At 39.4% G+C, this 13215-nt stretch overlaps 1 protein-coding gene across 5 annotated transcripts in view; it reads right to left on the bottom strand.

The window, feature by feature from the left end:
• The window catches only part of NVL (nuclear VCP like), a 164036-nt gene that overhangs the window by 104435 nt on the left and 46386 nt on the right, over positions 1-13215 (bottom strand). For all 5 annotated transcript variants that reach the window (XM_006044915.4, XM_006044917.4, XM_006044916.4 and 2 more), the window contains one exon: positions 12727-12826. In XM_006044915.4, the coding sequence (XP_006044977.3) occupies positions 12727-12826 (100 nt within the window). The remainder of the gene's footprint in view (positions 1-12726; positions 12827-13215) is intronic.

Here is a 13215-nt window from a genome sequence, read left to right as displayed (position 1 = left end):
TTAATCCATTTTGAGTTTATTTTTGTGTATGGTGTTAGAAAGTGTTCTAGTTTCATTCTTTTACAAGTGGTTGACCAGATTTCCCAGCACCACTTGTTAAAGAGATTGTCTTTAATCCATTGTATATTCTTGCCTCCTTTGTCAAAGATAAGGTGTCCATATGTGCGTGGATTTATCTCTGGGCTTTCTATTTTGTTCCCTTGAACAAGACAAGGGTGCCCACTTTCACCATTACTATTCACCATAGTTTTGGAAGTTTTGGCCACAGCAATCAGAGCAGAAAAAGAAATAAAAGGAATCCAAATTGGAAAAGAAGAAGTAAAACTCTCACTATTTGCAGATGACATGATCCTCTACATAGAAAACCCTAAAGACTCCACCAGAAAATTAGTAGAACTAATCAATGACTATAGTAAAGTTGCAGGATATAAAATCAACACACAGAAATCCCTTCCATTCCTATACACTAATAATGAGAAAACAGAAAGAGAAATTAAGGAAACAATTCCATTCACCATTGCAACGGAAAGAATAAAATACTTAGGAATATATCTACCTAAAGAAACTAAAGACCTATATATAGAAAACTATAAAACACTGGTGAAAGAAATCAAAGAGGACACTAATAGATGGAGAAATATACCATGTTCATGGATTGGAAGAATCAATATAGTGAAAATGAGTATACTACCCAAAGCAATTTATAGATTCAATGCAATCCCTATCAAGCTACCAACGGTATTCTTCACAGAGCTGGAACAAATAATTTCACAATTTGTATGGAAATACAAAAACCTCGAATAGCCAAAGCGATCTTGAGAAAGAAGAATGGAACTGGAGGAATCAACCTACCTGACTTTAGGCTCTACTACAAAGCCACAGTTATCAAGACAGTATGGTACTGGCACAAAGACAGAAATATAGATCAATGGAACAAAATAGAAAGCCCAGAGATAAATCCACGCCATATGGACACCTTATCTTTAACATTTTTTTTAAAAGCACTTTACAAGAAAATACGTTAGTATGGCTTCCAATAAGAGTGTTATACCAAGACGTGATACCAAGCTCAGATTATTTTAGTTCTTTAAGGAAAAAACAGGCTTTCAGGTTAAAACAACAATTTGTAACCAAAACTTTAATCCCAAGAATTCTCACAAAACATATTACAAATGACAGTATGGAAAAAATTCTTGCACAGTATCTCAAAGTTCAGCTCTACAATGTACCCTTAAACTGGAGGCCACAGTTATCTTGAATAGTCTCAAATTTCCAAATAAAGAATGTTACAAAGAGCTATGTATTCATATACATAACTCAGTGAAACTATGAACCAACTTATTTTAACTCACTGAAACTATGAACCATGCCGTGTAAGGCCACCCAAGACAGATGCATCATGGTGAAAAATTCTGACAAAACATGGTGGTCCACTGGAGGCGGCATGGCAAACCACTCCAGTATTCTTGCCTTTAGAACCCCATGAACAGTATGAAAAGGCAAAAAGACATGACACTGAAAGATGAACTCCCCAGATCGGTAGGTGCCCAATATGCTACTTGAGAAGAGTGGAGAAATAACACCAGAAAGAATGAAGAGACAGAGCCAAAGTGAAAACAACACCCAACTGTGGATGTGACTGGTGATGGAAGTAAAGTCCAGTGCTGTAAAGAACAACATTAACATTGCACAGGAACCTAGAATGTTAGGTTAGGTCCATGAATCAAGACAAACTTATTCAAACAGGAGATGCAAAGAGTGAATATCAACATTTTAGGAATCAGGCAACTAAAATGGTTGGGAATGGGCGAATTTAACTCAGATGACCATTATATCTACTACTGTGGGCAAGAATCCCTTAGAAGAAATGGAGTAGCCATCAGAGTCAATAAGAGTCCAAAATGCAGTACTTGGGTGAAATTTCAAAAATGACAGAATCATCTCTGCTCATTTCCAAGGCAAACCATTCAATATCACAGTAATTCAAGTCTATGCCCCAACCAGTAATGCTGAAGAAGCTGAAACTGAACGGTTCCATGAAGACTTACAAGATCTTCTAGAACTAACACCCTAAAAGATGTCCTTTTCATTATGGGGGACTGGAATGCAAAAGTAGGAAGTCATGAGATACTGTTGAAGTGAAGTAAAGTTGCTCAGTCATGTCCAACTCTTTGCAACCCCATGGACTGTAACTTACCAGGCTCTTCCATCCATGGCATTTTCCAGGCAAGAATACTGGAGTGGGTTGCCATTTCCTTTTCCAGGGAATCTTCCTGACTCAAGGATTAAACCCAGGTCTCCTGCATTGCAGGCAAATGCTTTAACCCTGTGAGCCACCAGGGAAGCCCACCACCAGGGAATCACATACAGACCTTCTGACCCAAAGCAAAGGTAAACTATCTATCTTGAAATTTCTAGGATTCCACACCAACTGGAAAACCTCTTGTCCAGTGCGAACACCAACGGCAGAACTCTCAAACCTCTGATCTAGATGCCCACATACTGTTCTCCCATCTAGCCCTGCATCTCAGGGATCTTCCAATTCAACAAAAGCAAAGCTGGGAGGGTTTCTAGCAACCCACATTCTTTGGAGTGGTCCAAAATAGCCTAAAGGTCATTCCAATTCAGCCGTCATCATAGTTTCCAACATTACCTACATAACTTTACAGTCTAATGGACAGGAATCACAATGCACTTCTAAATCTTGGGTTAGAAATATCGAGGCTCAAATCCATACACCTTCAGCTGGGTCTTCCTGGTCCCCTCCCGCCTGGCACCCACGTGTGCTCTCGCAGACTTGGCGTCCATGAAATGCCCTATAATTAGTCTCTTTCATTTTAGTCATTCTAAGGTTCGCAGTGATATCTCACTGCAGCTTTAATCTGCATTTCCTTGATGACTAATGACATTGAGCACCTTTTCATCTGTCACCTATACTTTCTATGATGAGGTGTCTGTACAATTCTTTTGCCTATTTTTAATACCTTTTGCTGCTGTTGAGTTTTTAGTTATGTTGTTGAGTTCATGAAATATCCTTTATCAAATAACATACTTTGCAAATTTTCTCTCAGTCTTTGGTCTTTTTATTCTCTTAGTGGCATCCTTTGAAGAGCAGTTCAATTAAACCACTTGCCCTAAAGACTGCACTTTTGGTATCACATCTATGAAATCTTTTGCTTGATCCAAGGTAGAAAAAATTTTACCCTATATTTTCTTCTAGCAGTCTCGTAGCTTTGGATTTTCATTGGTCTTTGATCATTTGAGTTCATTTTTACACGTCATAAAAGGTATGGATTAAAGTTCACTCTTCTTGCATATGGATATTCAATTGTTCCATCACTACTGAAAAGGTCATCCTTTTCCCACCGGTGCCTTTGTGCTTTATTAAAAAAAAATAGTCAATTGTCCACATATTTGTAGAAACATTGTTTTGATGCTATAATCCAATGATCTATATGTCTATGTCTATACCAATACCATGCTGTGAAAACATCTTTTATTTTAAACATAAAAATGCAGATCTTTTTTAAATTTTTACTTATTTAGTTTTATTTATCTGGCTGCACCAGGTCTTAGTTATGGCATGTAAACTCTTAGTTGAGGCACGTGGGTTCTAGTTCCCTGACCAGGGCCTGAACCTGCGCCTCATGCACTGGGAGCACAGTCTTAACCTATGGACCACCAGGGAAGTCCACAAATGTAGATCTTAAAGCCAGATCAGCATGTCTCAAAATAAAGCTTGATATAAACAATCCCTATTGTATTTAGAAAGGATTCTTAGTTTAGGACTTTAATAATAATTTAAACTCTCTTACTGACAAACATCACATTTAGTATCTTATAGTTTATTATTTTCGTAAATTATTTACTTACTTTATTTACAGTAAAAAGCATCCTGAGTAGTTTACATGCCATAAAGGGTGCGTGCCAGGTTTGGGGGGGGGGGGTTAGATGATTTAAACAATGTTCCAACAAAAGCTCTTATAAATTTTCATGTATTACATCATTTCTCAAAGAAAAGCTGGTTCATACTCAACAATTCTGTTTCACTACAGGCATCTTAATGATGACTGAGATTCGGATCTTTCTCCATCAGTTCCCACCTTGGTTAAGGCCAACAGATCCTTCCAGCTTTTCAGGCCTGAAATTTGGGAGTCATACTGGATTCCATTCTTCCACATCTATATTCAACCCATTAGCAAATCCTGTCAACTCTATCATACAACATATTCAGATTCTTTCTACCCCCAGATATTACCTGATTCAAACTATCATCTTTTACTTGGATTATTTTTACAGCTTCCTAAATGGTTCCTTACCTAATTGTGTCTTTAAGTTGAAGACTCAAGATAACAATTCTTACCCTCTTCGTTTTCTAACAGAACAATTCTTATCTTTGCGATGAAAAAGTCATCAACAATTCTAAAGATTTAAGGACAAAATCCATTTGCTTACAAATCAGACAGATGCATAACAGGAGAAACTCTTCCTCAGCTATTGATCAAAAAGCAACTGCTATCCCATACAGTTCAGTTCAGTTCAGTCGCTCAGTCATGTCCGACTCTTTGCGACCCCATGAATCGCAGCACGCCAGGCCTCCCTCTCCATCACCAACTCCCCGAGTTCACTCAGACTCACGTCCATCGAGTCAGTGATGCCATCCAGCCATCTCATCCTCTGTCGTCCCCTTCTCCTCCTGCCCCCAATCCCTCCCAGCATCAGAGTCTTTTCCAATGACTCAACTCTTCGCATGAGGTGGCCAAAGTACTGGAGTTTCAGCTTTAGCATCATTCCTTCCAAAGAAATCCCAGAGCTGATCTCCTTCAGAATGGACTGGTTGGATCTCCTTGTAGTCCAAAGGACTCTCAAGAGTCTTCTCCAACACCACAGTTCAAAAGCATTAATTCTTTGGCGCTCAGCTTTCTTCACAGTCCAACTCTCACATCCATATGTGACCACTGGAAAAACCATAGCCTTGACTAGATGGACCTTTGTTGGCAAAGTAATGTCTGTGCTTTTGAATATGCTATCTAGGTTGGTCATAACTTTTCTTCCAAGGAGTAAGCGTCTTTTAATTTCATGGCCGCAGTCACCATCTGCAGTGATTTTGGAGCCCCGAAAAATAAAGTCTGACACTGTTTCCACTGTTTCCCCATCTATTTCCCATGAAGTGATGGGACCAGATGCCATGATCTTCGTTTTCTGAATTGTTGAGCTTTAAGCCAACTTTTTTACTCTCCACTTTCACTTTCATCAAGAGGCTTTTTAGCCATCCTATTAAGTACTAAAAAAAAAAAGCTAAAATTTTAGAGCTAACAGTAGCAATTTTCAACTTACAGAAAATAATGTGTTACCAATGGACCTTCAATTTTCAACAATGCTGCCAAGACAATTCTATGGGAAAAAGATTAGTCTTTGCAACAAAGAATCCTGAGACACATGAATAGCCTGCAAAAGGATGAACACCTTTCTCACAACAGACAAAAATTAACTCAAAATGGATCAAAGACCTAAATGTGAGCACTAAAAGTATAAACCTCTTAAGAGAAAACATAGGAGTTAATCTCTGTGACCTCAGGATAGGCAATGATTGCTTAGGTATGCTAATAGCAAAAGAAACTGATATACAAATAAAATAGAAACCTACTTACTCCTCTCCAAGTGCTCTCCATTTCAGCAAGTAGCAAACTTTTTACCTAGCTTTTAGGTAAAAAAAACTAATAGTAATCTTTGTTTATTCTCTGTCTCACATCCACATCTAATTACAGTACTTTCTATTGGTTTTACCTTCAAAATATATCCCAAAGTGGGATCAGCTCCCACTGATCACTTCTTAATTCTCCCACCAAGCTCATACCAATTCTCCCCTGGACCATGGATCTTCTAACTCAAGATGATCCTCTATGTTAAGAACTCCTTTGGGACTACAGTGAAATTTATGGACTCCTTGTCAAAAACGTGCTTTAATGCATAAGGCAAAATACATAGGATTACAAAGAAATCAATGGTATTAAAAGTTATCAAACTGTTAGGAAAACAAAATTTTGAATAATAATACATATGAAGTGAAGTCACTCAGTTGTGTCTGACTCTTTGCAACCCTGTGGACGGTAGCCTAACAAGCTCCTCCGTCCATAGGATTTTCTAGGCAAGAGTACTGGAGTGGGTTGCCATTTCCTTCTCTAAGGGATCTTCCCAATCCAGGGACCGAACCCAGGTCTCCCACATTGTAGGCAGATGCTTTACTGTCTGAGCCACCAGGGAAGTCTCTAATAATACATGTACTTCCTTATTAATATCTTAAACAGCAAGTCTGATTAAACTAATTGTGGAGAAATAGGAAAAGGAGTTGTATATATACAAATATATTGTATATTGTATAATATGACAATATTGTATATTGTCACCCTGTTTATTTAACTTCTATGCAGAGTACATCATGAGAAATGCTGGACTGGAAGAAATACAAGCTGGAATCAAGATTGCCGGGAGAAAGAGCAATAACCTCCGATATGCAGATGACACCACCCTTATGGCAGAAAGTGAAGAGGAACTCAAAAGCCTCTTGATGAAAGTGAAAGTGGAGAGTGAAAAAGTTGGCTTAAAGCTCAACATTCAGAAAACGAAGATCATGGCATCTGGTCCCATCACTTCATGGGAAACAGATGGGGAAACAGTGGAAACAGTGTCAGACTTTATTTTTCCAGGCTCCAAAATCACTGCAGATGGTGACTGCAGCCATGAAATTAAAAGACGCTTACTCCTTGGAGGGAAAGTTATGACCAACCTAGATAGCATATTGAGAAGCAGAGACATTACTTTGCCAACAAAGGTCCGTCTAGTCAAGGCTATGGTTTTTCCAGTGGTCATGTATGGATGTGAGAGTTGGACTGTGAAGAAGGCTGAGTGCCGAAGAATTGATGCTTTTGAACTGTGGTGTTGGAGAAGACTCTTGAGAGTCCTTTGGACTACAAGGAGATCCAACCAGTCCATTCTGAAGGAGATCAGCCCTGGGATTTCTTTGGAAGGAATGATGCTAAAGCTGAAACTCCAGTACTTTGGCCACCTCATGCAAAGAGTTGACTCATTGGAAAAGACTCTGATGCTGGGAGGGATTGGGGGCAGGAGGAGAAGGGGACGACAGAGGATGAGATGGCTGGATGGCATTACCGACTCGGTGGACAATGTTTGGGTGAACTCGGGGAGTTGGTGATGGACAGGGAGGCCTGGCATGCTGCGATTCATGGGGTCGCAAAGAGTCGGACACGACTGAGCGACTGAACTGAACTGAACTTCCATATAAACTTTAGAATATAAACTTTTGCCCTTCAATATCAACTTTAGAAACAAATGTTCTTTAAAAAAACTTGCTAGGATTGCTTTGAATCTATAGACCAAACTGGGAAGACCGATATCTTGACAGCACCGAGTCTTCCTATCAGACACAACATCTCGAGATATCTATTTATTCAGATCTTTGATTTTTTTCCATCAGAGTTTCATAGTTTGCTTCATACAGATCTTGTACATATTTTATTAATTTATACCTAAGTCCCTGTTTTTCTTTCTTTTTGGTGCTGATGTAAATGGTATTGTATTTTCAATTTCAAACTCCAATTGTTCATTGCTAGCACTGATCAACTTATTGTTGAAAAAGGTGTAAAAGTGACTCAGTGGAGGAAGGAGTCTTCAACGAATGATGGTGGAACAACTGGATACCACAGGGGGAAAAAAAAACCTTTGACCAAAACTTTGTGACTCACTTAAGTTACCTAAAAACAGATCACAGGTTTAAGTGTGAAACATAACCATAACACTTTGAAAGAAAACACAGGAGACAATCTTTGTGACATAGTTTTGAAAAACAGATTTTAGACATGGTCCTCAGAAAGTAATGTATAAAAGGAAATAAGATGATGAAAAGACAAGCTACAGACTGGGACAAAGATGCAAAAAAACTGAATCTCTCTCAGCATTACTGACAGAAATCACAGTCACTCAAGAAGAGTCTGATAACCTCTTTAAAAATGAACATATATTTATCATATGACCCAGCAACCATGCTCCTGGGCATCTATTTCAAAGAAACAAATTATGTCCACACAAGAACCTATATGTAGGTGTTCAGGGCAGCTTTATATGAAGCACTCAAAAACTGGAAATGAACATAATGCCCCCAAGAAGAGAATGGTTAAGCAAACTAGGACCTACCTCCACACCACAGAACATTACTCAGTACTGAAAAGGAACAGCCTATTGATACATACAAGAATTTCAATCAGTCTCATATTTTGCCACCTAATGTGAAGAGTTGACTCATTGGAAAAGAATTCTAATGCTGGGAAAGATCGAAGGCAGGAAGAAAAGAGGAACACAGAAGATGAGATGGTTGGATGGCATCACCGACTCAATGGACATGAGTTTGAGCAAACTCTGGGAGATGGTGAAGGATAGGGAGGCCTGGTGTGCTGCAGTCCACTGGGTTGCAAAGAGTCAGACACGACTTAGCAACTGAACAACACGGGCATTAGAATAGGTGAATAAAGCCAACCTAAAGGTCACATTTTGTATGATAACTTTCATACAAAATTCTTAAAAGTGATACAGTTATAGAGATGGAGAACAGACTAGCAGTTGCCCTGAGTTAGAGATGGGGGGAGAGAGGTGGTTATTTCCATAAAGGGACAGCAGGAAGGAGGTCTGTGGGTGATGGAACAGTTCTTGTGTTGACTGCAATGGGATTACATGAATCCACACATGTGCTAAAACAGCACAGAAATAGACAAAATTACACAAATGTCTATTTCCTGGTTTTGATTTTGTACCATAGTTATGTAAAATGTAACAACTGGGTAAATGGAACATCTGTGCATTATTTTTTATGATTTCCTGTGAGTTTATAAATGTTTCAAAATACAAAGTTATTAATAAAAAAAGTCATATATTTTATAAAAAGAAAACTAGATCACATCATTCCCATTCAAAAAATCTTCATGGCAGAATAAAACCCACACCCCATACTGTGGCCTAAAAGACCCCTTGCTCCTCTCCATTACTGACTCCCCCCTGCCCCCCGCAGGTCTTTTCACTTGAGACACACTGGCCGTGCTGGTTCTCCAAACCTGTTCTCACCTCAGGGCCTTTACACTTATTGTTGCCTACCTGGAATGCCTTCTCTCAGATTATTGTATAGCTCAATTCTTCACATTATTTGGTTTCCTGCTCATATGTCACTTCTTCTGAAGAAGGCTTCCTGGACCATGATATCTAAGTTAGCATTCCTTTCCCCAAAATAGACATTCTCCATCCTCTTACCCTGTTTTATTGGACTGCCTATTACTTATTCCCTGTTCAGCCCCAAATCAGAACATATGCAGGCAAATAAGTTTTCTGAATTGCTAACCTTTGAATTCCCAAAGCTCAGTAGGACCAGGCATATAATAAAAATTCTGTAAAAATGAGTGAAAAAGTAAATCTTCTGAGATTAAAGAAAACTATACTGATATAACTGATCCATATACAACACCAAACCGTAAGGCTGATGTATAACTTGCACCATAATAAAATGAATATGATGAGAGAAAAATTTACATAACAAGGATTAAAGATAACTACATGTTTTTACATTCCGAATTCTCTCCCTTTGAATCTGGCTCTTCCTGTCACTGTCCTGACAAAGAGAGTTTGTCTAATCTGGGCCTTACCTTCAAGAGGAATGGCAACTTCTGCCTTTATCTCTTGGAATCCAGCTGTTGTCTAAGAAGGGTGAGTACTCAGAGAGCCATGCTAACAGAAGTCAAGCCACATGGCGAGGCTTTGGAAGAGGACAACTGCAGAGGGAGAGGGGAGGCATAATGCCAAGGAGCACCAAGGCACCAGACACGTGAGCAGAGAAGTCACCTCGGAAGGGATTCTCTGGCCCAGCCATGCCTGCTGGTGGCATGTGGATCACAGATGAACCACCTGGACAAGCCCTCCCTGAATTCCTGACCTACAAAATGAGAACAAGGCAAAAATGGTGATTTTAAGACACTAAGTATGGTAGCAGTTTGTCACGCAGCAATAGCTGACCAGTACATCAGGCAGGAGCGGATTTCTTAAGGCTAACCAGGAAAGAAGTTATAAACAACCAAACAGAATGTCACAGGATAGAATAAAATGGGACAGAACTGCCAAACAAGCATCAATACAAGCAGAGAGACCCAGAACATCTGTTTTTAAATTTATGTGGCTCTTCAATGTAATCGGGAGGAAGTGATGGGTGAGGTACAGTAGAGAGGAAGACAATACTCAAGGATGCTGGAAAGAACAAAACACAGGGGCCATATGATGATTCAGCCTCCATTCACTGGCTAAGCTCAATAGACGACTACACTCAGTTGTCCGCTTTTACAACTAAGGAGAATCTGGAGAAGGAGTTAAAAGGTGAATAAAGGGATCAGAGGAGGTGAATAAAGAGATCAGAGGAGGTGAAAAAAAAAAAGTGGAAAGACAATGTACCTGAATCCTTTTGAAGGAAAGGATTTTAAGTAAAATTTAAGTAATGCTGAAGGATTCACTATTTTCTAATCTACAGAGATTAAACTAAAAGATAAGATGTCTACAATAAACATGAATGAAAGACGTTGAGTGCAGTTAAAGACAGAATAGGTTATGGCAGACCCAATACTGTCTTCTCGAAATCTGCTAGAAAAGATCTGCAGCTGCTTGGAAAGGCAGGATGTGATGCTATCCAAATTTGAGACCTTCAAGGTTTCTTCTAGCATGACTCTGATTTTATGACCCAACGACTGTTCCTACTGCCAATACCTAAAGTGTGTATGACAATGATAATAATTACTTAACAGCTACTTGCCACACACTACAATATATACATTACCAACATCACTTAAGCTTTGTTGACAATACTGCCTATTAGGTATTATCATCCTCATTTTATAGATGAATAAGTACTGGTTAGCAAGATGAAGTTGGAGAAGGAAATGGCAACCCACTCCACTGTTCTTGCCTGGAGAATCCCAGGGACAGGGGAGCCTGGTGGGCTGCCGTCTATGGGGTCTCACAGAGTCGGACACGACTGAAGTGACTAAGCAGCAGCAGCAGCAATATGAAGTAATATATGCTCAGGATTAATGTGGTACAGTAAAGAATAAGTACAGTGGTCGTTACCTCTGGCTCTTGGCTAGAGTTTTCTGTGCAACAGGAGTGTCTCTGTTATGCTCAAGAGATGACTCAAGGTTGGCCCCAATATAACTTCAGGATGGGGCTGGTTATCAGAATAACTAACCATCTGATTAGAGGGCTGGAACTTGTAGCCAGACATCTGGGGAGGCAGGGGGATTGAGTTCAAACACATGGCTGATGAGTAATCAATAAAAACTCTGGACATCAAACTTGAGGGAGATTCCTGGTTGATGAACACGCTGATGGGACAGGAGGGTGACGTGTCCTGACTCCGTGGAGAAAGGGCCTGGAAACCGTACCACCTCTGAGATCTAGCCCCAAGTGTACCCTTTATAACAAACTGGAAATGTAGGTATAGTGCTTTTCTTCATTTTGTTAGTCCTTCTGGCAAGTTATTGAACGTGAGGGCAGTTATGGGAATCCCCAAGCCTGTGTAGCAAGTTGGTCAGAAGCGCAGGTGTCCTGGAGACACCCCGTGCAGCTGGCATCTGACGGAGGGCAGTCGCCAAGACGACTCACCCCTTAACTTGCAGGTTCTGGCACTAACTCTTAAGTGGTTAGTGTCGGAACTGAATTATAACCTACTCAGTTGGTACAGACTAATTACGGTTGAAAGAGAAGAGTTGGTAAGATGTGAAGTGCTACAGCCAGGACTCACACCCAGTACTGCTGAACTCAAAGGAAATATCTCTGATTCAAAGATAAGAGTCTAATTCAAAGGTGTTAAACCATAACACCTTTCAATTTTTCTTTTTAAAATGAAATGGTATACAATTCATGAAGATTTTAGTATCTGTACTAACTTACGAGAAACGAAAAATTATATCAGCTTAGAAAACTGAAAAATCCATTTAAGCAATTAAAGTCCCATGTCACTGCTGGCAGACATAGTTAGAAACCTCAATGCAGGGCAGCTATGAGAGTCGCTCATACGGATGGTGAAGTATCAAACAATATGAAAACAATTTAGGACCCAAAGTATAAGCCACCTTCATTCATTATTTCTAAAGTTTTGAGGCTTTTTCTAAGCCTTTCCCAGAGGACTTAAGCTTTTTAACAATTTAAAAAATGAGTTAAGTGCAGGTATATGGATAAGCTTCTACGATAAAACCTTAAACACCCACCTTCAACCTTCAGATACAGTGAAAAAGAGTCTGGTTCCTGTGTCCTATAAGCTTGAGAGGAACCACAGGATATAAATCCTGATAATACTTCACGGTCAAAGTGTATGTTACAAGTGTTCTTGGCCAACAAGACAACTTGCTGTCCACCAACAAAGAAAAAAAGTCTTACAGAATCCAGGCCATACCACCAAACACACACACACACACACACACACACACACACACACACACACACACACATCCATCCATTAAAAAAAATTATAGGTGACTTAAATGCTTTCTAAAGTTTTATTCCAACTTATGAACCAAAAAGGGATTCCCCAAACTTAATCTTTCTTTACTAGGATGTATGTAAATTATACTGTTTGTAAATGCTGGAAGTCTTTAGACTTAGCTGTTTTATAATCTTCTTTCTTACCTGGTCTGTTAGTGGCTGCCATAATAAAAACTTGCTGACGTGTTTCCAGACCATCCATCTCTGTAAGCAGCTGATTCACCACTCGGACACTTGCCCCTGTCTAAAACAAATATAGCTCCATCAGTTCCTAATAAAAAGAACACACTGCTACTTTTTTTTCATACAAAATATTGTAATTGCTAACTTGAATGAAAGTTTCTGTCAAAAGATATAATATCATTTCCAAAGAAGTCACTGTATCTGATCACTGTGCAAAACATGTTCTTGTCAGAGTGCTTCCCCCGCAATCCTGCTACTATCCACAATTCAGATGAGGAAACCAAGGCTGAGAGAGGCTCTTTGTCCAAGGTCTCAAAGCTAGATAAAGATAGAAATGAAATTCAGTCTCAGGCTCAGCTAGTCCCAAAGTCTTACGCTTCTGAGTCAGTTGAAGAAGCAACAGCTGAGAATTCAAAATCCTGTGATAAACCATAATGGAAAAGAATATGA

Source organism: Bubalus bubalis, chromosome 5 (genome assembly GCF_019923935.1).
Source record: "Bubalus bubalis isolate 160015118507 breed Murrah chromosome 5, NDDB_SH_1, whole genome shotgun sequence".
Classification (NCBI taxonomy): Eukaryota; Metazoa; Chordata; class Mammalia; order Artiodactyla; family Bovidae; genus Bubalus; species Bubalus bubalis.
Note: the sequence above shows the minus strand (reverse complement) of the source record. Positions and strands in the feature narration are given on the sequence as shown.